The sequence below is a fragment of the Plecotus auritus genome, assembly GCF_963455305.1.
Source record: "Plecotus auritus genome assembly, chromosome: 1".
Taxonomy (NCBI): Eukaryota; Metazoa; Chordata; class Mammalia; order Chiroptera; family Vespertilionidae; genus Plecotus; species Plecotus auritus.
In genome coordinates, this window is record NC_137770.1 from 207039872 (window position 1) to 207065923 (window position 26052).

The window sequence follows — 26052 nt, forward strand, 5'->3', positions numbered from 1 at the left end:
TCTCCAATCCCTGGCATCATCATTCTACTTTCTGTTTCTATGAATTTGATTACTTTAGATATCTCAAATAAATGAAATCAGACAATATTTGTTTTAGTTTTTTTCTTTTTGACCGGGTTATTTCACTTAGTTTGATGTCCTCGAGGTTCATCCATGCTGTAGATGTGTCAGAATTCCCTTCCTTCTTAAGGCTGAATAATGTTCCATTGAAGGTATATACTGCATTTCCAATCCTTTGGATTTAGTTGAACAATGTTTCTTTTTTGAAAATATTCCTAAAGCTCACAAATTAGAACATTAAGTTTTTTAAAGTATTTAGGGTAAAATAGGTATTTAGAGTAAAATAGAAATAATTGTTTTTATTATTTTCATTATTTCTTTAGGAAAAAAATAAAATATTTACTAAATACTTGCTACATATATGACATTACATGAGATATAATGATTAAATGCCAGTATAAGATATCCCTGTTAACCTTAAAAAAAAATAGCTTCATGAGGAAGATAATTAAAATAGTCAATGTATCTAAAACTTATAAACATTGGGGAGAAGATGATTTAGAATTTTTAATAGGAATAGAAAGCATAAACAGGTTGGAACAGAATTACTTGAAATACGCTTAAATTCATACAGAAGCTGAGTCCTGATATTTTACCATAAGGACATATAAGAATTGAATATGCAGAAGAGAACTAGAATGGGATTATAATAAGAAAAAAGGACAAAAAAAGATAAGAGGTCAAAACAAAAGATCTACCATGGATTAACTCTCTATTTTAGCAATCAAATCATGTGCACATTATGACAATATTTTATAAATTATTGAAAATTTTTTTCAAACTCCAAATTTGTATCTAATCACATAATCCATGTGAACCAATGTAATTATGATTATTTCCAGTTTATTTATATCCTAAATGCATTTGATTTGAGTTATTCTTTTCTTTGCATAAAATATAGTTCTCATTAAAGTAGTAATTGAATTGCCATCTTTGGAATGACTTAGATCTTTTTTTTTTCCTAATAAAATAATTTCAAAAAATTTAGGTTGTAATAATAAGTGAGAAGATATTTGAAAATTACTTTTTTACTATAAAGTAAAAGGTGCAAGAGAATGTTTACATTTAAATTAATATGATAATATAAGAAATGTATTAATTCTATATTTTTCTGAAAGTGAGGAAATGAATCAAAGGCTAATATATGAATAGAAAGAATGAGCAGTCACTTTGAGGTGTGATTCTATGACTGCTCCATGATAGTTTGTATCTACAGATAGACACATGAAAATTACATGGAATCTTAAAGTTGTAGAGTCAGAAGTTTTATATTTATGTGGTCCAGAGCCTATTTTTAGTAGTTAGACAAGTGAAGTTAGGTAGTTTATGTAAAATCTTAGAAGTGTCCAGTTTTAGAAGTGGAAAATTGGATAATGACAATAATATGGTTAGTTTTAATAGCTAATTATATATATCAAAGCTTAGGGATTTCTTTTTTTTTTTTTAATATATTTTATTGATTTTTTTACAGAGAGGAAGGAAGAGTGATAGACAGTCAGAAACATCGATGAGAGAGAAACATCGACCAGCTGCCTCCTGCACACCTCCCACTGGGGATGTGCCCGCAACCAAGTCACATGCCCCTGACCGGAATCGAACCTGGGACCCCCCAGTCCGCAGGCTGACGCTTTATCCACTGAGCCAAACCGGTTTTGGCAAAGCTTAGGGATTTCTTGACAACTATTATTTTATTTTTTGAAGCACAGTTTTAAACTTTAAACACTTTCTATAAATTATAAATAACTTTATTCATTTTTCCAAAAGTACCTTTATTTTGAAAATATATCCATCTCTTACAGAAAAATTATATTCAGAAAATTTTGCATTTATAACATATTGATCTTCAGGTTATATAAAATATAGACACAAAAACATTTTTCCTTATATTATATTACAGGGAATGATCTCAAATTTAATTAAATTGGATATTGTTATTGTGTTTAATATGTTTTCCAAATCAGAAAAGGAAACCCCCCCAAAAAATCTTAATACTAACATGATGTGACTGTACATAGAGATTTTTAAACGTTATGCACTGATTGCTTTCACATTTTATATCTTTAGCATATTTTAAGAGCATGTAACATTGAATACTTTATTCAAATTTATAAAAATATTCAAAAATAATCATATACTAGTATATTTTACATATAGTTATGTTTATCTAACTACAATTGTTAGGTTTTTATAGATTTCTTTACTTTCTGATGCCAAATTATATATATATATGTGTATATATATATGTGTATATATATATGTATATATATATGTGTATATATATATAATTATTATTATTATTACATTTCTGATGCTGTTTATTTCCAGGCCCTGAAGTTATAATAAGAATTGTAACCTTGAAAGAAAAAAAATAACTGATCAAAAGACTGGTTTTCTGAGGGAAGAATACTCCTTACACGTCTTTTATCTCTGGCCTTTGTTCTCTTAGGTGTTCTCACTGATATTGATTTCTTGTCTGCCTACTATTTCTCTGACTTCTACCAGCTTTACATTTTTAGTTTTATTTTGGAACTTTTTTACCTTGATTTTTGTCTCATACAATGACTATCTTAGGTTCTTCCAAGATTCATAATTTTTCAGTTCTGCTTTGTTATGAGTCATTTTTTAGATTACCCTGGTAATGCCATCAAAGAGATGGGTGAGGAAATAGAGGAGGAAAGTGCAATTACAATGTTAGCTCTTAAGGGAAAACAGGAGGAGCAATGGTTTTCATAAAGAAGAGACACCTATTAAGCTAAAAATTATATATAGACACCCAAACACATACATGCACACACACAAACATATTACTTTCACCTATTTCCCCTCATCCCATTTAATGTTCCAAAAACTGTATACGTACATACTAATTTAAATCTGTAATGATATATTCTACCTTGTATATTTAATTGATCAAAAATCAAGATGTTTGTCAAAATAACAAATGCATTCTAGTGAAAAAGTTCTACCGATTTGTTAGAAGTTATTTCTTCTATGCTTTATCATATTCAAAATTATTTAAATTTTTATAATTTAAACCTCTAAAGAGAGGGATGAATGATGGGATAGTTTGCAGTTATAAAATAGAAGCTATGCTAATAAAAATAAAGAATTTTCAAGCAAAGTTGGAATGAATATACTCTTTAGGAACTGAGGTCTTTACTCCTGTAATGTTAGGAATCTGTAACAAAATACAAAATATTGCCATTACACAAAGTTGTATAATAAATAATGCAAATATGACTAGAAAGTGCTAATGAAATTTCTCTTGTGAGACTAATCTAAGAATTACTAGTATATGAACTTAAGTAAAAAAAGGATGATAATGAGCTAAAGTGTAATTTGTGCATTAACTGTCATAAAAGTTTCTGAAAGACAAGAAAAATAATTTTGCCTATGGCTTGTGTGTTACCTATTGTTTGACAACACCATAAAGCATTTCAATGTTTATAATCTACTGGAGTACTTGTCTCTGCAGTTCCCAGAAAAAGCCTTAGGAAGAAAGCAAGAGAAAGAACAATGAAATTAGCAGAGTGAACGTAGTTTTAGCCACATGAAGGTATATATAATTTATTGTGACAGTTGAAATGCATATAAATCTTGCCAAAAAGCCAGGGGAATATAAACAATGGTAAACTTTGAAAGGTTCCAGGAGAGTAACTCAAAACAAAGATAACAGACTAGAAGGATTTATCATATATAGTATAGAATAATGAGTATTCTGTAGGCAATTTAAAAGGAGCCTCCTGGACCAGGCTGTAGAATTTCCTAATCTCTCAACAAAAGAAACTTGAAAAATGATAAATGCAACCACAGAAAGAAGTGGCAGAATGCTTTTCTTAGAAAAAGCCCTTTGCTGGTAACTCAGAAGTAGCTAACATTCTCTAATAGTTCATTTGACAAAAGGAATTATGAACTTTGTCAATAATTTACAGAGAAATGTCATTATAATGCAGAGTTCATAACATAGTTTCTTACTATATTTCTTTAATATTTGCTATTTTGAAATTTAGCTGAAGATGTACAGGATAATACAATTTTGTTTTCTCCAAGTCTTCTAAACTGCCTTAATTATATACCTTAAATTTCTTACTTAAGCCAGTGTTTTCTTTATGCCTTTAATCTAAATCACAATATAAACCACAGGCACATATTAGTATCCCAGTATTGAAAATGTACTTCCCTTCACTGTGACCACTTTAGAATATTGGTCATATTTACATTGCTGTATACGTAATGTCATTGGATACTCAGAGAAGTGTTGAGGATTCTATTTACCTATATGATATATGATATATGATATATGATATATGATTGTTTACAGAATCTTATGAGATAGAACTGTTAGGAAGGGTCAGCTGTTTTGGTAGTCAAGGTTAATGTAATAAAGCTGTCATAACTAATAGCAATTCCTAAAATGCATGAGGTGTGATCCTGTCTGTAAATTGTTTTGTCCCTCATGGCACAGCATTTAAACCTGTGCATTGCTGTGCAATGTCAGGGTTATTTTGATCATCTTTTATGACATTGTAATGTTACCTAAGCCTGATACCCTAAAATATTTTGTTTCATAATCACCAAGCATCAAAACGGTTGGGTTAGCAACATTTGAACTTGAACAATATGTACATTATACATGCTTCAAATATTAGTGCAGATAGTCTATCTAGAGCAAATGATTGATTTCCAGTTTATATTTATATTTGAATGTGTGACTGTGTGACTGTGTGACAACATTTAAATTTCCAGGGGAGATAGATGACTGGAGAGTGAGAAGGACTGGCTAGCATATTGTAAAAAGGAATCTATATATATAAAAGCCTAAGCAACCATTACCCTTGAACAACGTGACCGTACAGACCAACTGGTCAACCAGTCACTATGATGCACACTGACCACCAGGGGGCAGACGCTCAATGCAGGAGCTTCCCCCTGGTGGTCAGTGCACTCCCACAGCTAACCTCCCGCGGCCAGCCAACTTCCCACGGCCCCTCCCCCTGGCCAGCTGGCCCTCCCGACCAGCTGGCCAAACTCCCACAGTCCCTCTCCCCTGCCGGCCAGCCCCCCATAGGCCTCGATTGCCGGTCAGGCTGAGGGACCCCATCTGTGCATGAATTCATGCACCAGGCCTCTAGTAGTCTCAATAATATGATTCCAGGAAGCACACAGAGCACTAAAACCACTGGTACAAAGATCATATCTCAAACTTCAATAAAGGTTCAATGTTTTTTCTGCTTTCTCTTTATAAATATTTATTTTGGCAGCATCTGTTTCTGATTTAACTTCATTCATTAACAGGATTATGGACATGATGTATGATGAGTAATATAAAAAGTCAAGGAAGCCTATTAAGATGTAGCTTGAAGCAGCAATAGTCTTCTCTCTTCCCTGAGATTTTCTTCCGTAAGGAAATTTTCAGAAAGACACAAAATGCATCACAGTGGAATTCTAAGTAAACAATCTAAAAGCAAGCATGTGAGCTTTAAAAATGCTTTAATGACTTTGTTATTATAAGAAGATGTCATAAAGAAGGTTATCTGTTTTCACATTTTCTCATTTACCTAGTAAGTGAAAAATATCATTTTTACATTTTATAAAACAGTTTATATTCAAATAGTTACTCAGATCCTATTATAAATTTCTTGAAAATAATCTCATTGCTATTTCCAGATGTGCTTAATTGTATCACACTATTTCTATAATTCCAAAAGATAGTAGTGTGCCAATGCCTCATTTTCATGTATGATTTTTTGGCTTGTATATAAATTGCTGGCACAGCATTAGATTAAATAAATTACATTCTTTTTGAAAGATAATAATAACTTCAATCTTTACTATAATAAAATACAAGATAAATTTCTATTTTCAGTTTTTATTTATTGAGTTTTAGAGAGAGAGAGAGAGAGAGAGAGAGAGAGTTCATTGTATTTTTCCACTTATTTATGCATTCATTTGTTGCTTATTGTATGTGCCCTGTCCAGGGATTGAACCTGTAACCTTGGAATATTGGGACAATGCTCTAATAACTGAGCTACCTGGCCAAGGCTCAAGATAAATTTCTAAAATGCAAAAACTGATAAAGAATAAAACATTATCCACCAATTATTAACATTTTCACCAATGTTGAAATACCTCTGGAGATACCTCTGTGCTCCTATATACATAATTTTATATATTTTAATCATTATTCTCTAGATTTCCCTATAAACATATTTTCTTGATGTATTTTTGTGTAAATATATATTTATCTACATGATAAATATTAGTGGAGATATAGTATACTTTTGCTTGGATATGTAATATACATTCTCTGGACACATTTTAATTGTTTCTATTATAAAGCAATATATGCTTATTTATTCAACAATATTTAGTGAATGTTAAAAAAATACTTATGGAACATTTATTGTGTACTATGCATGGTGGTATTCACCAGAATAATATATGTTTGTGAACTTATTTAATTGTATTTGTAAGAATAATTTTTTTAAAATTATTTGAAATCCTAACATGTATTGCTAAATTCCTTGCTAATTTACTTCAGAATGTTATTTTATTCCCTTTCCTCAATAACACTCAATATAAACAACTTAATTTTTTATAATGATGAGTGGAAAAAATATTTCATTTAGTATTAGATTCAATTTATTGTATCACTGGTAAATTACTTTTTTCATACTCTTAATTGTAATTTATAAGTATTTTTCTGGAAATTGCCTGTTCATTGTCTTTACCCACATATTTGTCTATTTAGTTGCTTTCATTGTTATACATATAAAGTCTTTATAAATTAATGTACAGGTCACAAATACACTTTCCCAATTTGGCTGGAAAACTAAATTTTATAGATCTAAATTAATCAATTATTCATTTTATATTTTCTGTTTTGTGTGGCCTATATAAAAGTATTTTTATCTTCTAATCTTAAAAATATTGATTTATGTTTTATTCTCACATGTTTTTCTTTCTGTGTGCTCTCAATAATTTCCATGGTTTAGAAAATACCACTAATGAATAAAAAAATCAAAACTGCCTCCTTCCCAGAACTTGTGACTGTATATTAAACAGCCAATGTGGCAGCTCAATATCTGATAGATCTTCCAGACACCTTTGCGGATTCATTAGGATTTGACTCACAAAGCTGCAGTAATAGATTCATTGTGAAAACATTCCAGTTTCTTTTCCAAATTCTAAGCATTGGTGGAAACTGAAAGGAAGTAACTCTTGGGAAAATAAATAGGAAAATGTATTTCATGATGAATTATCTTGCAGTGTGCAAGTGCCATCAAAATGAGGGTTGCCCTAGCCAGCCTGTGCACATAATGCAATACAGGCATGATGATCAATGCCTGCTTAGATTCAGGTCCGTGGCAGCTACCTGGGTGGCAGGCTCCTCCCTGGCCCCGGGCCCTGGTCAGAACCAATCGATGTGTTTCTCTCATGTGGATATTTCTCTCTGTCTTTCCCTCTCTCTTCCACTCTCTCTAAAAATCAATGGAAAAATTTCCTTCAGTGAGGATTAAAAACACTATGCCAGAGGATTCATGTGGAAGATTTTCAACATCAGAACTGTTTATCTGCCTCTCCTGAAAACTGTTTTTGGATTTATCAGTATTTAAAGTATTGTGATAATGAGAAACCATATTCACCCAGGCATTTTGTTTTGAATTTGAAGCTATTGAGTTTGGAAAATGGCAAATTAATATAAACTTGTCTAATCCCAGAACAAATGAAATATATTATTTATAAGGACAAGTAATTGTATATGTATATGGCTATGTAGGCATGTGTATAAGTAGCCATATTATAAGTATTTTTATTAAAATACTTAAATAGTGTGTCACAATATTGTTATTTGAAAAGGGTCTCTGACTATTAACTAAATGACTACTATTAAAAATATTACCAATTCTATAACATTGGTAATCTGAAATCTCACAACCACATTTCAAACATTTAAAATTTTAAATACCTATAATAGTCTCCTGTTTGATACATTTTCTCATATATTGACCTGCTCTGTATCCTATCCCTATCTCCCTACTTCCTCCAGTATCAAGTTCAAGTTCCTTATGGCATATAAGGTCCTCATAATATTCTCACACTATAGGTGTGTGTATGAGGGTATTTATCCTGGTGGGAACAAAAAGAAACACAAAAACCCACAAACTATTCAGTGATAATTGATATAGAAGTTCCTGCTATAAAGTACATTTGGGAAGTCTTAGGAAGCATGGAGATTTGGACAGTACATAGTGTGCAAGGTAACATTGGGAGAAGTGTCCTGGTGATGATGGATGATGTGGGAGACTTGGACAGTTAATGGCATCTTATGTAAATGACAGTACAGGCATTCTGATCAATCCCTGTAGTTCCCTAGGACTATAATGGGCAATTAGATGAACAACCTAATTATAAACTTAAAGACAAAGACATAGTGGTGTTGTACTCTGTATGCTCTTCTTTTTGTTCTTTTTGCTTTGTGTCTTGTAATTTACTAAATTTATTTGTGAAATTGGCTTGTTACTTTATGACTCTGATTTTCATACTTTTTGAATATTGGTTCATACATTTTTAAAATTTTTCCATTTTTAGAACCATGTCTGTTTTCCTACAGAAGCCTTGCTTTGTAGTTGCTGATTATACAGTGCTATAGCACTTTCTCTTGCTTGAGTGCTTCGTAAGAGTAAACTCTAGCAGATGCATTTTCTTTGCAAGGTCGGCAAAATTATACATGTTGGGTGCTGCTTTGAGTGTTAAAACTTTTGTTGTTGTTGTTGTTGTTGTTGTTGTTGTTGTTGTTGTTGTTGGGTATGGTATTGGAAACGGGTCTCATTTTTCAGATGCATAAACACTATCATACATATCATGCCTTACTGGCTTTCTTGAATCCATCTTAGCTAGATCACTTAATTATCTAGGTGGCATTTTTAAGACTGCAGAGAAATGGTTTACAGAGAATAAAATGGTTCATTTAGTTCCAATGAAGTAATGTGGTAAGTGAATCATTTCTAACAAATAAAACTACTGATTTAACAATATTAAATCAGCAGCAAGTATTTTAGTACATTAAAGCAGAGTTTTGTATAAAAATAGTTGATGCTTATTTCTTAAGATAAAAGAAACAGAATTCATGTGCCTGCCCTTTTGTTAAGACTTTTAGGTTTTTAATATTTGGAAACAGTAAAACAATACTGTAGTAACTAATGAAACAATATAACCAAAGTGCTAATGTAAAGTGCACATGCATTCTGTCATGCCATTGTGTTCCTGTCTACCATCCCTTCACCTGGTTAATACTTCCTCTCCTTAATTTTGTTTGTACACATGAGAACTTCCTATTGGAGCAAGCCCTTCCCTGACAGGAAAGGAGAAAATTGTGTACATCTTTGGATAACAGAGCAAGGAAAATTGGTGGAAGCTATTAAGAAAAGTTTGGCTTCATAGAAGTATGAAATTTTATTAATAAAACTGTGTAATTTAAAATCCTGTTTATCAAAAATCTAAGATTCATCCTTATTTCTATATTCTTCCTACATACAGAAGTATTCTTTCTACATTCAGAATACTTTAAATCCAAACACCGTCCAGTGTACTTTATTGTTGTCCAGCATCTTATTTGTGTATAATAATACAGATTATCATTATTATCTGCATTATTCTTTTATATAAAATTATCCACATATATATATATATGTTTCTTTGCTTAACATTGTTTTGTTTATCTCATCTGTTAGAACCATAATTAATTTGTTTTTCTCAAAATTGATCCATTAGATGTTCATCTACTAATAGAGTCTACTGGGTATAAGATTTGGTACTCTAAATAATAATGTCCTTCCATTACATTTTCCTTCAAAGACACCACATTTTGCTTATTTCTCCTACATGAATTTCTGGAATCTTGAGAAATTGAACTAAGCCATGTAGAAACTTATAGAACATTATTTTATGTTTTTTTCTACTAAACTCTTGAAATGAGCAAGCTCTGCATAGCATACTTTTCAGAACTATATTCTGTTTCTATTTACCCTTCATCCATCTTACTACACCAGATATAGACAGCTCAGATCGTGAATAATAAAAATTGGTCACCAATTTCTTTCTCTATGGTTCATTATAAATATTCCATCACATAAATTAAGTAATGCATGTTGTTTAATTATTCTTTAAAATTACAGGTGTCATACAATATTATATTAGTTTCAAGGGTACAACATAGTGATTAGACAATTATATAACTTACTAGAAGCCCGGTGCATGAAAATTCGTGCACTTGGGGGGTATCTCTCAGCCCAACCTGCGCCCACTCAGAATCTGGGACCCTCGGGTAGAGTCCCTAGGCCTGGCCTGAGATCAGGGTCTATCGGGGCTTTCCTTCCCCTGGCTGCAGGCAGCTGGCCCCACCCCTGCCACTGCCACTACTTGCCATCTGTGCAGCACTGCCCCACCTCCCCTGCCACCAGTCACCTCCCTCTATGACAGGCATGGGGTGCGATGGCTTGGCTGGTCTGGGCCTCCCTCTGTGTGGTGATTGCTGGCCAGCCGCATACCTGCCACAGCATCCTGGCCAATGGCCTGGGCCTCCCTCTTTCTTTCTTTCTTTCTTTCTTTTTTTTTTTTTTTTTTTTTTAAGTAAGAGTAATGTTTACTGAGTGATACAGAACTAAGTACTATGAAGGGTTTACCAGGATGGAAATGCACCGCACCGCGCCCCTGCTACTCCCAACAGCCAGAGACTACAGTACTTAGAAGTTACACAAACAGCCATAACTGCTGAATATCTGTTTGTAACAAACAAACCATAGCATATTTATACTGTGTCACATCAAGTGATTATAGAAATCCATTTATATATTGCTTGTATAAATTTTTATTTTTTGTAAAAAATATTAAACCAAAAAGAAAGTATAAAAAACATGTGTAGTGGAAAGCCCTGCCAGGACAGCCATTCTGCAAACATTCAGAGAGTATGTGCTTTGGAAGGGCGTCCATGCCTCGTGCCCACAGCAACTCCAGCAGTGCCGGTGAGAGTATGCTCTGGCTGCTACTCCGGGCAGGACTGAGCTGGACCACGGTGGGTGGGTTCAGCAGGGCCTGGCACCGTGCCCTTCTCCAGCCTTGCATCAGGATCAGGGTCAGGGTCAGGGTCAGGGTCAGGGCGGGGGGCAGGCAGATTGCAGTTTCACTCTGAGTTCCATACTCAGCCTAATTTTGGTTGCAACTAATGGCTTTTCCTGGCTGCTCGGAGGTCCTTTGGGTGGGTGCCCTGGTGGAGAAGCTGGAGAAGTGGTTGGGCATCTCTCCAGCCCAGAGCCTCTGTCCTGCCTCCTGCAAGTCTGGCCCCAGGCAGAACAGCCCACCCTCAATACTACTTTGGTCTCAGCACTTGGTCCTGGGTTTCTTCCCCTGGTGTGGCTGATCTGAGTTTCACAAAAAGCTTGGCTGATGCTGGCTGTGCTGAGCCTCATTGAAGAGTTTTTCATGCAGCAAGGAAAAGCCCTCTGGGATCCTCTTCCTCCTCCTCCTCCCAGCCATGGTCACTTCTTCTCCAGCTGCTCCAGCAGTGGGTTGCCTTCTGAGTCGGAGGTCTTAACACTGTGGGTCCTGACGAATCAGGTGGGGCAATGCTGGCTGAGCCATCAGGATGAGCTGCTACCACTCCTGCTTCAGCTCATCCATCTGAGTTTTTAGCTCTGCATACATTACCTCCAGCCACTCAGTTTCCCGCTGCAGAACCTTCTTCTGCTCCTTCTTTTTGTTCCAGGATGGGGCTGCCACCACTTTGTTCTTTTCCCAGTGCCTTTTCCTCTGCACTATTTGTAAAATGCCAATCACATAAAATTTTTTTGATGATTCAATGTTATATGAAATATATATCCAGGGATTTAAGTCTTAATATTTAGTGCCCATCCACTCCTTCTCAGCTCTTATATGATTTTAATTCTCTATTCATTAAAAAAACTATAATTACCATTCAATATATGCAAAGCTTTTTTTAAAATTGAGTTTTAGGTAGAGAGTGGAAAGAAGAAAGAAAGTGAAACATCGATTTGCTGTTCCAGTTATTTATGCATTCGTTGGTTCTCTGGAGCCTGCAGGCTGCGGGGAGGGACCCAGATGCCAGTCCCATTGCAGCATGGCTCTGGTTCCCAGAGATCCCTCCCACCACTGCACTGTGGGCGGCCGGGACCCAGGGCTGACTCCTGCCGCACCAGCTGGAACCCTAGCCTGCTGTTCGGTTGTCCGGCTGGTCGTTTAGGTCGTGACGGCCCCTGGCTTTTTATATATTAGGATGATCACCCTGATAAATCTAGTACCCATCTGATATCATTCATAGTTATTGCAATATTACTGACTATATTTCCTATGATCTACTTTATATCCTCATGACTATTTTTATAACTGACTCTTAACAGCTCTTAGTACTTATCCTTCCTAGTAGAATTGGTGATACCAAGAAAGGGTAGGGACTAGGGAGCAAGTTTTATGTAGAGTCTTAAGTGAGGAATTCAAGGTTCTAGGTAATCAGGTTATTAATTATTTCCGAGAATGTCTCCACTATTTTTTTTATGTCTCTTCTTTCAGTAATAATATGAAGCATAGGTTTCATATTATGATAAAAATTATCAATTATCTTACAAATTAAATCCTCACTAAGTAACTTCATTTATAAATATTGGTCTGTATATTTTGATTACTAATTGGCTCTATATCTGCATGCCATCATTAAGTCAAGAATACAATATTTCATTTCACTTGTCTATTGCCAACTTTTATCATGTCTAAAATTGGACCTGGGAAAATACAAGATGTGCATTTAAGTTAAAATGTCTACAGTTGACCAATTTCCTATAGAAGAAGCACTAATCATAATAAAAATTATAGCCTTAACATGCTCTTAGATTAAAAGAAAACAAGGGCAGGCATCTGGCCTATGTACTTGAGCAAATCTGGCTTATAACATATTTTAGATGATTTAAATCTAATATAATTTATATCATTGCCCTCTTCCTTAATAATTCAAAATTTTAAATCTTTTTGAAGAAGTAAAATATTTAAACCCTTCAAAACTATTTTATGTTACAGAATTTCATTAAATCACTGAGGACAATTTTTTATGTAAAAGCTGTATAATAAATAGCTTTAGGACATTTTAAACATGTATTTTTAGATCCATAGAATTCAAATATTTTTTATTCTGATCAAGAGTATTAGTCTTATAAAAACAAAATATCGAAACTATTGAAACAAAAGTTCCAAAAACAATACTTAACCTATCTATCTAGAATTTATTCTAGCAGTGTTGCAGCCAGTGCTATGACACTATGACAATCCATTTCTACTCTAGTCTATTCTTCCTCCCCTCCCCTCCCTTCCCCTCTCCTCTCCTCCCCTCCCCTCCCCTCCTCTCCTCCCCTCCCCTCCCCTCCTCTCTCTACCCCTCCCCTCTCCTCTCCATAATGTTAAGAATAACATACTGATTACATTTTTTTTTAACTTACTAAAGGGTCACAACCAATAGTTTGGAAAAATGCCACCTTTTTAAAATAAATATATTTGAATTACATGGATACATTACATATTTAGAAAGTTATTATAGTGATATGAACAATTTTTCTTTTATTAAGAAAAAAAAACTCTAAAGCTTGGCTAAAACATGATAAGAGTTATACAAATCAAGTTCAGCATCTTAGATAATGTAAGATCCTGGATGATGCATTAGACCTACTACATAATGATAATTCAGCTGTCAGACAGTTTTTCAAGTTCTATATACTCAACATTATAAATAATCTTCTATTCATGCTACTAAAAATCCTTTTGTAACCTATGTCCTTTAACCTTTATAGTCTTTTTTTCCTACCATTATTCTAGCCTACTCCAACAAGTACAGAACTTTTCAGATAATGTATATTTTTTTTCTTTTAAAAGATAACTGAGGGAATTAAAAATAACTGAAACTAATCTAAAGGTTAACATAGGCAGTTAATAACTCTCTTTCACTAGCATACAGTATTCAAAGATGACAACCTATAAATGCCAAGTGTATTTCATAAGTAGTTTTATAGTTTAGCCATGTTGAAAGAATTGGAAAGGCATGGATTTTCCTGAATGTGTTTAGAGCTTCTAAGTTCTAATTATTCATCATCATTGTGGGTTCTGTCAGTATTCACTTATGTGGTTCATAGACATATATATTTGCTTAGAATTATAGATTTAGTTTTACATTGACATTCCCACCATTAAAGGCATCATAAAGCAGTACTGAAAATGATGTCTTACATGAATATTATTGGAATGGTCAGACTATGATAGCTTATGTACATTAATCACAGGTGCTCAATGACTATTTGTCCAATATAACTGGATTCTCATAAGCTTTGTATTTCTTCCAATACCCAAGATGGGAAACTCAAAACTATAGGAGTCTCTCTTGAATTCATTTGCATTATATCTTTTTGAAAATAGATTTTCACTATGAGTAATAAGGTAGCTATTTTTAAATATTTTTCAACAAATAATATTAGCATATATTCCAGAACAGAAAATGGTTATATAAATAATAACAATTGCATTAGTAAATAAAAATGATGTGCCTTTATCTGCATATTTTCTAATCTAAAAAAAAGGAAATGCCAGAGTTAAACACTTACGCCTTCTTCATTTGCCATGCTATTACATATTATATGTAAATTTTGTTTACATATAATCCTAAGTATCTTTTTACTGGTGCTTATAATTTTTGACTTACAAGTTATTTTATCATTAGTATTTCCATGTACAAATTGTCTTTTTGCAGTAAATTTACAGAGAATTGATTGCAATAGTCTAGTTAAGTCACATTATCATCATTCTTAATGAACACTTTAAAAAGTAATGTTTTAAAATCAAAATAATTGTGGAATATTCCTTTGATAATGCTCTTAATTTATTATTTATCAAGTTTCTTTGCTTAAAAGTGGATCACACAGTCAAGAATTAAATTTTCAATAGACTTTAAAATAACTTAGAATTTATTTTAGAAGAAAATAATTATATCCTGGTAATTGTGAACCAACATTTTTATTATGGCAGTATATAATGAAAATTTTTATTTTCTTATCCAGATAGAATTCTTTAGTAATCTATTTATTCTTAACGGTAGTATAAGTAGGAGATACTAAAGTGATGTTTCTACTATGATCAATATGCCCATAATATTAAAAGTCAATAATACATATTATTCAGATGAAGTGCCTTACTCTTAATAGAGACAGTAACCCACTTTCACATGCCAACATTAAATACATTTTACATGAGATCAGAGTCCTCCATTTTTTTTTAAATCCTCACCCAAGGATATGTTTACTAATTTTAAAAAGAGAGAGGAAGCCGAATAGCTGGTTTGGCTCAGAGGAGAGAGCATTGGCCTGCGGACCAGAGGGTTGCAGGTTAGAGTCCAGTCAAGGGCAAGTACCTTGGTTGCAGGCTCCTCCCTGGACCGAGCCCTGGGCCAGGCTCCTGCAAGAGGCAAGCAATCGAAGTATTTCTCTCACATCGATGTTTCTCTCTGTCTTTCCCTCTCTCTTCCACTGTCCCTAAAAATCAATGAAAAATATCCTCGGGTGAGGATTAATAGAGAAAGAGAGAGAGAGAGAGAGAGAGAGAGAGAGAGAGAGAGAGAGATTGATGTGAGAGAGAAACATTGATCAGTTGCCTCCCCTGTTCGTCTTGACCAGTGATTGAACCCACAACTTAGGTATGTTCCCTTACCGGGAATCAATGGGAATCAAACCCACAGCCTTTTTGGTGTATGGGATGACACTCCAACCAACTGATCCACCTGGCCGGGGCAAGTCTTCCAGTTTTAAATGAAGATGTTTAGGCTTTTTACTGAAGAATAACTTGTACAAAGTGCACAAGTCATACGTAGGTCACATACCTTGGTACATGTCCACAGAATGAATGCATCTACATACCCACTCCCTATGTCTAAAAGCAGAAAATTACCAACCCTTAAATTTCTGTCTTGCTTTCTTCTCAGCACCCTGCAAGGGTAACCACTATTTCCATTTCTGACACTGGGTAACCATTTTACTATGACCTAAAATCTAATCCGTCTTCCAATGAAAATTTCTAAATTTTAAAATGTGTTTTACTTTGTGCTGACAGTTAAATGTTATTTTTCATTTAATAGATCCTAAGTGGTGCCCTTCCCAAATTGGACTGCAGCTAGAACATGGTAAGAACCAACTTTCACTTATGTATTCATTTAATCTGGAATACCTTTTCTGTCATCAATAGCTAATATTTATCACTTATTAAATGGCAAACATTGTAGTAAATGCCACAAATATATTATCAAATATGATCCTTCCAACATGCCAGTGCTCAGCTTTTATGAATGAGGAATTTTAGTCTCAAAGAGATAACTTTTGCCATTCACTGTCAGTAGAGTATTAGAGGAAGGATCTAAAGGAATATCTTTCTGTCTCTAAAGCTTTTATTGATCTAACTAGAGGCCCAGTGCATGAATTTGTGCACACTGAAAGAAAATTAATTAGAAGAAATATTTTAATATTGCTATTCACCCTTTCTCTATAACAGAAGTGTCAACAAAATTCATGATCGACAATGACAGATGGAAACAGACGCGTGCGATTGCTGCCAGCAAGAGCTTTATATAGACACTGAGTGGCCAGATTATTATGATCTCTGAACGCATAATAATCTGGCCACTCAGTGTATATCCTATATAATAAAAGGCTAACATGCAACTTGTCCCCTCGACCAGGGGTTCGACCAGCAGGCAGGCCGGCCAACTGCCCATGTCCCCTTCCCCTGGCCAGGCTGGCCAGACCCCACCCATGCACGAATTCATGCACTGGGCCTCTAATCTATCTATCTATCTATCTATCTATCTATCTATCTATCTATCTATCATCTATCTATCTATCATCATCTATCTACATATACACTGAGTGGCCAGATTATTATGCATTCAGAGATCATAATAATCTGGCCACTCAGTGTATAGATAAACTTGCTTAAATAGACCTGCTCTCTGATTTAGCCAAACTTTTTCCAGCCCAGTGAAGCACCCCAACTTTTCTTTCAAGTAATTGTCAGCAACATAGCAGTAAATATCAACATGAAGCAGGTTATTATTGTAGATCATGCAGGGATAACAGAGGGTGAAATATTTAACTGTAACAGTGTTTGACTATATTCTGCATAATGAGGAAACCTGAAGTCATTTTCAAGTCCACTATTTCTTACTTCTTTTCAGTCGGGTCAAGTTTCTAAACTTTCTAAATCTCCATTGTATCGCTAATGAAAAGAAAATAGGATTCTACCAAGTCTCCTATCTACCTACTCCAGGACTTCTGTGAGGATCAAATGAGATGAGGCATGGGAAAACACTTCACAGACATTGGGTTAAAGTGTAAAATGTTTGTACCTGGCTATAAAGCAAGTCGTGTTCCTGGGCTGAAGAAACTGCAAGGAAGCTAGTCACTAGGGAGAGAAAGCCGGGCATTGCGATGTAATGTCATTACCCAGTGCCCACAGAGACGGTTTCTGGGCTGGGCTGTGGGCTGCATTTTGTGCCATGGGGTTTCAGCAACATCGGTTGCAATTTGGTGGTGTGTTGCTCTGCGGTGGTGGTGGGGCCTGTGTCCCACTTGGAGGAAGCTGAGTATTGCTTTGTTTGCACCAGGTCTGCAATGTCGTTTCTTTGTAAGTGGCCAGTATGCATTATGACAGCTCCTGCATTGAGTGTCTGCCCCCTGGTGGTCAGTGCGTGTCATAGTGACCAGTCAGACAGTTGGAGGAACACTTAGCATATTAGCCTTTTATATATATAGATGCTTCTGCCTTCTATTATGTTCTCAGGAATACAGATTATCTTTTAATCTGTTTTTGTTTTTCCCCCAGTTTTTGCTATATTAAACCATGATAAGTGAGGTAAACAGGAGCAGACCAAATAAATTACAGGGAGAATTATTATATCCATTATTAAGCTTTAAGTTTCAATTCTTAATTCCTATTCTCTAGTTTAAAAACTTACAAAATATAACAGTTAAAAATGAGTCCTGCTAAGAATCACTGTTACTGACATTGGATCAACAAGACCCTGAAATTTGATTTGTTAAATAAAAGTTGTGGATAGATTGTAAATTTTAGAGGAATACTTAGTCAAAGTCCATAATAACAAGGAGCATCTATTAAGAAATTCCAATCTCTAAATTTTTCAATACAATGGCGAACTGCATTTTTTTTCTGGTGCTTTTAAAGTATTTGTACTATCATTTTTCACATATGGACACATAATGACTTCCTTGCATCTCTCTCAGATGTTGCAGTTGCTCTCCTTGCTATGATAGATATTCTTCCTTTGCCTGAGACTTCTATCTTGAAAACAAAGAAATCCATGTTAGAATCACATGTTCTTGATGGTCTCAAATTCTTCCAAGTTCAAATGTTCAAGACAAATTCTCTTCTGGCTAGAGTTCAAAGGAGACAAATCATTGTCTTGTTTATTTTTGTCTTTGCAGGGCCTAGTATGTGCCAGGCACATAAATGCCTTTCAACACATGGATTGTGAAATAACAGAAAATGAAATAGGAGTAGTATTTTCTGAAATTGACTCATATAAAGAAGACTCTGAGAATGTCACAGACATCAATGTCAAATGTAACTTCAATTTGAAGGACACTATAAGGGACTGGGGAATATGTATTAGTTCAAACTTCCTGGTAAATGTGAATTTTTTCCTTTCCCCGAACATTTATTTACCTAGTTGATGTACCAGTATGTGATCTGAATGAAATACAGCCAAGTGTCCTTAGATATGAATGTGATGATGTATTATTAAAAAAGAAAAAGCCCTGACTGGTTTGGCTCAGTGGATAGAGTGTCGGCCTGCGGACTCAAGGGTCCCAGGTTCGATTCTGGTCAAGGGCATGTACCTTGGTTGCAGGCACATCCCCAGTAGGGGGTGTTCAGGAGGCAGCTGATTGATGTTTCTCTCTCATTGATGTTTCTAACTCTCTATCCTTCTCCTTTCCTCTCTGTAAAAAATCAATAAAATATATATTAAAAAAAAGAAAAAAAGTCAATTAACTTCGTAAGGTAAGCATACTATGGTTCAAAGAAGAGTTTATTTGGGGTTACTCAGAATTTTCAACCTGACTCTCTGCTTACCTATCTATAGGGTCTTTTTTGTAAAGTGGAGCTGATAAAGAACCTAACTTATTTTTTGTAAGATTTTGTTTATAAAACACTGTTTTTTGATTGGCACATGGTAGATGCTTTAACAATCATAGTTATAACTATAAACACAGTTATAATATTAAGAAAAAATGACTTAACAGCAAAATAATTCAAGGCCTGAATATTTACATATATTAACTGTCAGAATATATTTGCCAGAATGATTGTACTACAAACAATGATACCATGTGAATTTAGTCTTTTACAGTTTCCCCACACAAAACTCTTCACTAAAACATAAATAAAATTGCAAGCATTGATTTTTATGGGATAAACAACAAACATTTATTGAGTTCAATGGCTCTGTTGATCTTGGGTAGATGGAGTTGGCCTTACTTGGCTAAGCTCAGTCATGCAGCTGTAATCAGTTGATGAATTGTTGGGGACTGACTGTTCTAGGATATTCACAACTGCAACCACTGCTCTAGTTCTATGCGGTCTCTCATGCTTCAGAAGAATATTATGAAGTTGTTGTCATGGTGGAAATAGGGGTATAAACAAATAAGCACAAGCACTCAAGAATTCCAGAGGCCCAAGTTTGGAACTGGCATCTGATTCCTTGCCTTGCATTCTGTGTGTTAAAGCAAGTCACTAGTCTAGCCCATATTCAAGGGGTGAGGAAATAGACACCAATTCTTACAGACAGTCCTCAGGTTACATCGCCATCTCCCATTTATTTACTAAAAAAAAAAAAAAAAAAAAAAGTTCCATCATTTAGATGTATGTACATATGTGCTTTATGTTTTTTATTATTTATTTACCACAAGTAAAGGTCAGGAATTGTTATCTTTCTTTTAATTTTTTTTTTACTGTTTCCTTTCATTACTGCTCTGTATGTGCTCCATGTGAGTGATGTAGTTGCTTATGTAGGTGGGTTCTGACGTACGGCGAAAATCACGTTACATCGCACCATAGGAACGGATTTCTGACGTAACCCGAGGACCTACTGAATTAGGAGGAACTAAGAGTCATATTGCAAGTTGATGGATATGGAAATTGTGAAGAATTGCAGCCATGATTGCAATAAACCTGTCATACAAACTGGCAACTCAAATGTGTGCTCCCTTCTCACTTGATTAATTATCAGGACTTCATAATGTCCTGGAAGTAGACGGTTGAATTTCTGATTCCTGGAATCATTGGCTTTTGACACTAGAAAGGTGAAGCATAAGTAAAGTTGGCCCACGTCTTCCTATTACTGCTCCAACCATCCACACCCTTTATACAAGAGCCTTGACAAACCCTTAGGCTCAGAGGTATATACCTTAGTATCTGGACCCTTATTGAGAGGAAATGCCCCTGGAAGATGTATTGCTTGAGTTAACTTATGCAGAAAACTTAAGGGCCTTAATTGGCTGAAGTGACATAGGCAATAATGGTATGGGCTCCATTAGACATGTTCTCTTGACCCTATAAATTCTCCTCTCTTTGGAAAAGGGCATAAGCATGGAAGACCAAAAACAGGGGTCCCTGATAACTGAGTCTAAGAGTGGTATAATCTATCTTATCTAATAAAGAGATAATATGCAAATTGACCATCATTCCAACACACAAGATGGCCGCACCCATGTGGTCAAAGATGGCTGCCACAAGATGGCCAGCAGGGGAGGGCAGTTGTGGGTGATCAGGCCAGCAGGAGAGGGCAGTTAGGCGTCAATCAGGCTGGAACAGGAGTGGTTAGGGGGTGATCAGGCTGGCAGGCAGAAGCGGTTAGGGGCAATGAGGCAGGCAGGCAGGAAGGTGAATGGTTGGGAGCCAGCAGTCCTGGATTGTGAGAGGGGTCCCAGATTGGAGAGCATGCAGGCTGGGCTGAGGAACACCATCCCCTCTGTGCACGAATTTTGTGCACCTGGCCTCTAGTACATATATATAAAAGCCTACACAACCATTATGACCTGACGACCAGATGACCAGCTTATAGCTACGATGTGCACTGACCACCAGGGGGCAGATGCTCAATGCAGGAGCTGCCCCATGGTGGTCAGTGCACTCCCACAGCCAACCACACGCAGCTGGCCAACCTCCTGCGGTCCCTTTCCCTGCCCGGCCGGCCTAATCGGCCCTGATCAGGACTGTGCGAGATGGCCTTGATCAGCCCCGAATGCTGGCCAGGCCAAGGGACCCCACCTGTGCACGGATTCGTGCACCAGGCCTCTAGTTAATGATATGTCTGGATTCTATCAAGTTGTTTTTTTCACATATCATATTGATGGAACCACATTTTAAAACATAATGGCAGCACTCTGTTCCTTAAAGTTAGCAAAGAATAGATAAAAGAGTAGAAACTGATCACCTCCCCAAGGATGTCCATAAGGCCATGTTGGAAAGATGTTTTCAGTACACTTTCAAGGAATTAAATGCCATCAGAATTTTTTTTTCATTATTAACATATCATGTTGTTATATGTGATTGTCACACCAACATTGCTGACCATTTGGACATCAAAGTCTTTACCTTGATACATGCTTCCCATTGATGTGCAACAAATTACCACAAATTTAGCAGCTTAAAATAACACTAATTTATTAGCTTGAAGACGCAATGTGGTTGGATTCTCTGCTCAATAATCTTTGCTGTATATTTCTCTAACTACTTTAAAATTCTGGAGTGCTAGAAAGCTCTGTCTTGGTTTCCATTGTCTTCTTTTAAAAGTGAACACATAAATAACCTCATCAAGCCTCATGATTTTAAATTTTAATGATTTTCAAGTACCTATAGAAACATCTACCCAACTGCCTACTGGACAGCTCCCACTTAACTGTCTGATCATTATCACACTTACCACACCCTAACTAAAATCTTAATTTTTACCCTCAAATCCTGCTCCTTTCTCAGTCTTTTTCATGTCAGTTAATGAGGTTGCAATGCACCTAAATGCTCAGGTCAAATATATAAGACCAGTATCTCACTGAATCCTTTCTTCTCAAGTTAAATCTACTCTATGTTCAAAATATATCTGTGACTGATGAATTTTTAACATTTACACAACTGCCACTTTAATCCAAACATTATTCACCTCTTGACAAATTCTAATTTCCTCCTAAATAATCTCCTTGCTCTTTTCCTCCCATTTTTCACACAATATCCACTGAGGTCTTTTAAAAAGGTAAACCCTGCCTCTCCCCCGGTGCTTTGCAATAACCATTGAAATAATTTTACCAAAATTAATTAATCCTATAATAAAATCACCTAGAGAAAAATTATATGTTTATGTACTGACACCCAAAATTACACTTTAAAAGTACCTTATATATGGCCCTGACCAGTTTGGCTCAGTGGATAGAGCGTTGGCCTGTGGACTGAAGGGTCCCAGGTTCGATTCTGGTCTTGGTTGTGGGCACATCCCCAGTGGAGGGTGTGCAGGGGGCAGCTGATTGGTGTTTCTCTCTCATCGATGTTTCTGGCTCTCTATCCCTCTCCCTTCTGCTCTGTAAAGATTAATAAAAATATATTAAAACATAAAAGTACATTATATCATATTTTATTATGACATTATCTAATGTTACATTTTCTTAGAACACATTAGGATATTAGCTATTGGCAGTCTACTTTGGTTAGATAGCATTGGAAAATTACTGTGCATTTGCAAATTTGCTAGATATATTTTATAAAATGGGTATATTCACATTTTATTTCACTTCAAAAATGTACTATACATCACTATTTCTGTGTTAAATTCATCTTAGATTTTTTTGGTTGCTCATAAAATTTATTTATCATTTTGCCTTGAAATTGTATTAAAATAATATTTCTTATTATTTAAGGTGGGCCTTTTCTGAAGGACTACATAACCATTCAAAGTGTTGCGGCATCTTCCATTGTCACACTCTATTTTACAGATCTAGGTCGGCAGGTCAGATGGACCACAGTAAGTATTAGTTTAAAATGCAATGTAAATGCCCCACATTATGATGTGAAATATTTGCTGATGTGAAATCTCTCTGTCAAATAATTTATAGGTGAAACAAAATATTGTACTGAATGGTGTGTTAAATTGTCCGTATTTACTATGAGCAGTGGCTAACATTACATACAAGAATTGGAACAATGGAAGAAGGAACAATTGAAAGAAGGAAGATAAATTTCTTTTTATATGTTAGTGTATCCAGTGACTGATGGCCTCATTTCTGCTCCCCCTATGCCTTGTCAGTTTAAATGGCATTTATTCGGCTTTCTTTCCAGGAGCCTGGTGATAAACAAGATCCTTTTGGAAATTGGAAAGAAGGGAGAGAAAATATTCAGTAGAAATGGTCTAACAAGGGAAGGGCATTTTGGAAACTAAGAGTAAAGTAGTAAGACTTCTTTGGGTGTTGTTTGGGCTCTACTTGGAGGAGAAGCTTTCAAAGTGGTGGTAATTGTATCCAAGTCATTAAAAGAATGAAGACTACACTAAAAGACTTGGAGGACTCAGAAACAGAAAATACTTGACACCAGTTCACAAGTTTCGTGCTCTTCATGAGTAATGGAATACATTCATTAACAAGAAATACTATGTGATATTTAGAAACAGAGGCAATGAAATGTTTAATCTAATAAATACTTTTGACACTGATATACAAAGAATAATGCAATCATTATATTTTTCAGTTAAATAAAACTTACTTATATTGTTTAGACTTTAAAGATTTTTTTTTCTAATTGTATTCTGTTAGATATCTGTGATGACACTTTTAATAATTTCTATTCAAAATGGCTTTCCTTTTTGCCAGCATTAGCAATCAAAGTTATCATCTATACTGCTTTGAGTTTTCTCTTTATCTAACAGTAATCAATTTTTAAATTATTACAAATAAGATATTTATTATTTAATTCTCAAAAAGAGAAATTCAAGTTTGTATTCATTCATTAAAATACAGTCTCATTCTCTACTTTTCTAACAATTTCTCCTTTAACATATATAATCTTCCTGCATATTATATATGTTATCTATATATTCACTCTTTTGTTAAATAGTTACTTTAGTTTCCAAAGTTTTTTGAACTTTTGCCTATTACTTTGTTGCACTAAAAACTGAGTTTAGAATATTGAATCTTTGTGAAATGTATTATAATGTTTATAAAACAATCTATTGACAGAGGTATTGGGTAAGCAAAGGGTTTAATACTTAAATGTGGTATCCACAGATGTTTGCTGAAAGAGATTTTGGACAAGCAAATTTTGATCTGCAAAGGTTAAAATATTCAGAGTCTTTGTCTATATTTATGATTAAAAGGGAATTCTGTCTACAGAAGTTGTAGACAGAGTAAGTGGCATTAACTGTGAGTTCATTAGAAACCCCAGCTGCACCTTTGGATAAGCACTGAGGAGAAAAATTTCTAAGGTGGAATTCTAAGAAAACAGTACTAGAAAATTATAGCCTATCTGAGAGGAGAGTCATTTAGGTGACAGAGAGAACACTGGAAATAGATTAGATATTTTTAAATCAATCCTATCGTTCACATAACCTTTTCCTCCAAATGAGTCACTCCTATTAAATGCTAAAAATATGCACATTACCCCCACTTTATATCAACTAAATTATACAATAAAATAAATACTTTATCACACATAACACTTTTGCTTATTTATAAAATACTAGAGGCCCCATGCCCAAAATGCAGTACCTTCGCCCGGAAGGTCGTCCAGAAGGTTGTTCGGCTGTCCAGTCTAATTAGCATATTACCCTTTTATTATTATAGATTAACATGCATTCCTAGAATAGAAACATTATCATAGTGAAGTTTTTTGTTTTGTCTTTGTTTTTTTAGGTTTTTTAGAAACAATCTCTTTAATTTAGCAAGGTCGAAAATAACACAATATTTTTTATCAAGTAAGCGTGTGTTGTCGCAGAATTATGGAGAAAATTAGACTTATTGAAAGACTTAGGAGAACAGGTTAATATTATAAACTTCACTATATAAATGCTAGTAACTAGACTAGACTAAAGACCTTACAGTTTTCATCATTGTACATTCATTCATATTGCTCTGTGCAATTTATCTATTGCATAGATTCATGTACTGGTATATACCAGCAATACCAGATGCAGAATTTGTCCATGCCCACAGAGGAACGCCCACATGTCACCCTTGTTTGTTCACACACTCTCTTCCCTACTCTGGGGCAACCACCAATCTGCATCTTTATATTTTTGTCATGTGAAAGCTATATAAACAGAATCAGTTTTTTTAGATTGATGTTTGTTTTTCTCTAAGTATAGTGCCTTTGGGATCCATCTGGCTGTTTTAAGTATCAATATTCAGCTCTTTTTTATTTAATAGTATTCAGTTGTATGGATATAGCAGAGTTTGGTTAAACATTCCGACACTGACAGACATTTGGGTGGTTTTCAGTATTTTGCTATTACAAATATAGGTATTATATTTCAGTGTACATTCATTCATAGGTATTTCTGTGAACGTAAGTTTTTATTATCTGGGACACAGTGTTGAGTTTCAAGAGTACCTTTTCTATTCTAGATACAAATCCTCTATCTGATATGTGGTTTATAAATATTTCCTCTCAGTTTCTAACTTGTCTTTTCATCATGTTAACAAAATTGTGTTGTTATTGTTGTTGTGCAAAATGTTTTCAACTTTAATGCATTCTAATTTATTAATGTTTTTTCTTAAGGATCTTGCCTTCCTTGTCATATATGAAAATGTTGCCTAGTGCTGAATCTGGCAGTTTTGCTCCTATATTTTCTTCCAGTAGTTTAATAGCTTTATATTTTACACTTTAATCCGCTTCTTTTTATCA

General features: G+C 34.8%; 1 protein-coding gene across 2 annotated transcripts in view; it reads left to right on the top strand.

The window, feature by feature from the left end:
* The window catches only part of TECRL (trans-2,3-enoyl-CoA reductase like), an 81336-nt gene that overhangs the window by 28111 nt on the left and 27173 nt on the right, over positions 1-26052 (top strand). For both annotated transcript variants that reach the window (XM_080685762.1, XM_080685761.1), the window contains exons 3-4: positions 16238-16282; positions 23079-23182. In XM_080685762.1, coding sequence (XP_080541888.1) covers positions 16238-16282; positions 23079-23182 — 149 coding nt within the window. The remainder of the gene's footprint in view (positions 1-16237; positions 16283-23078; positions 23183-26052) is intronic.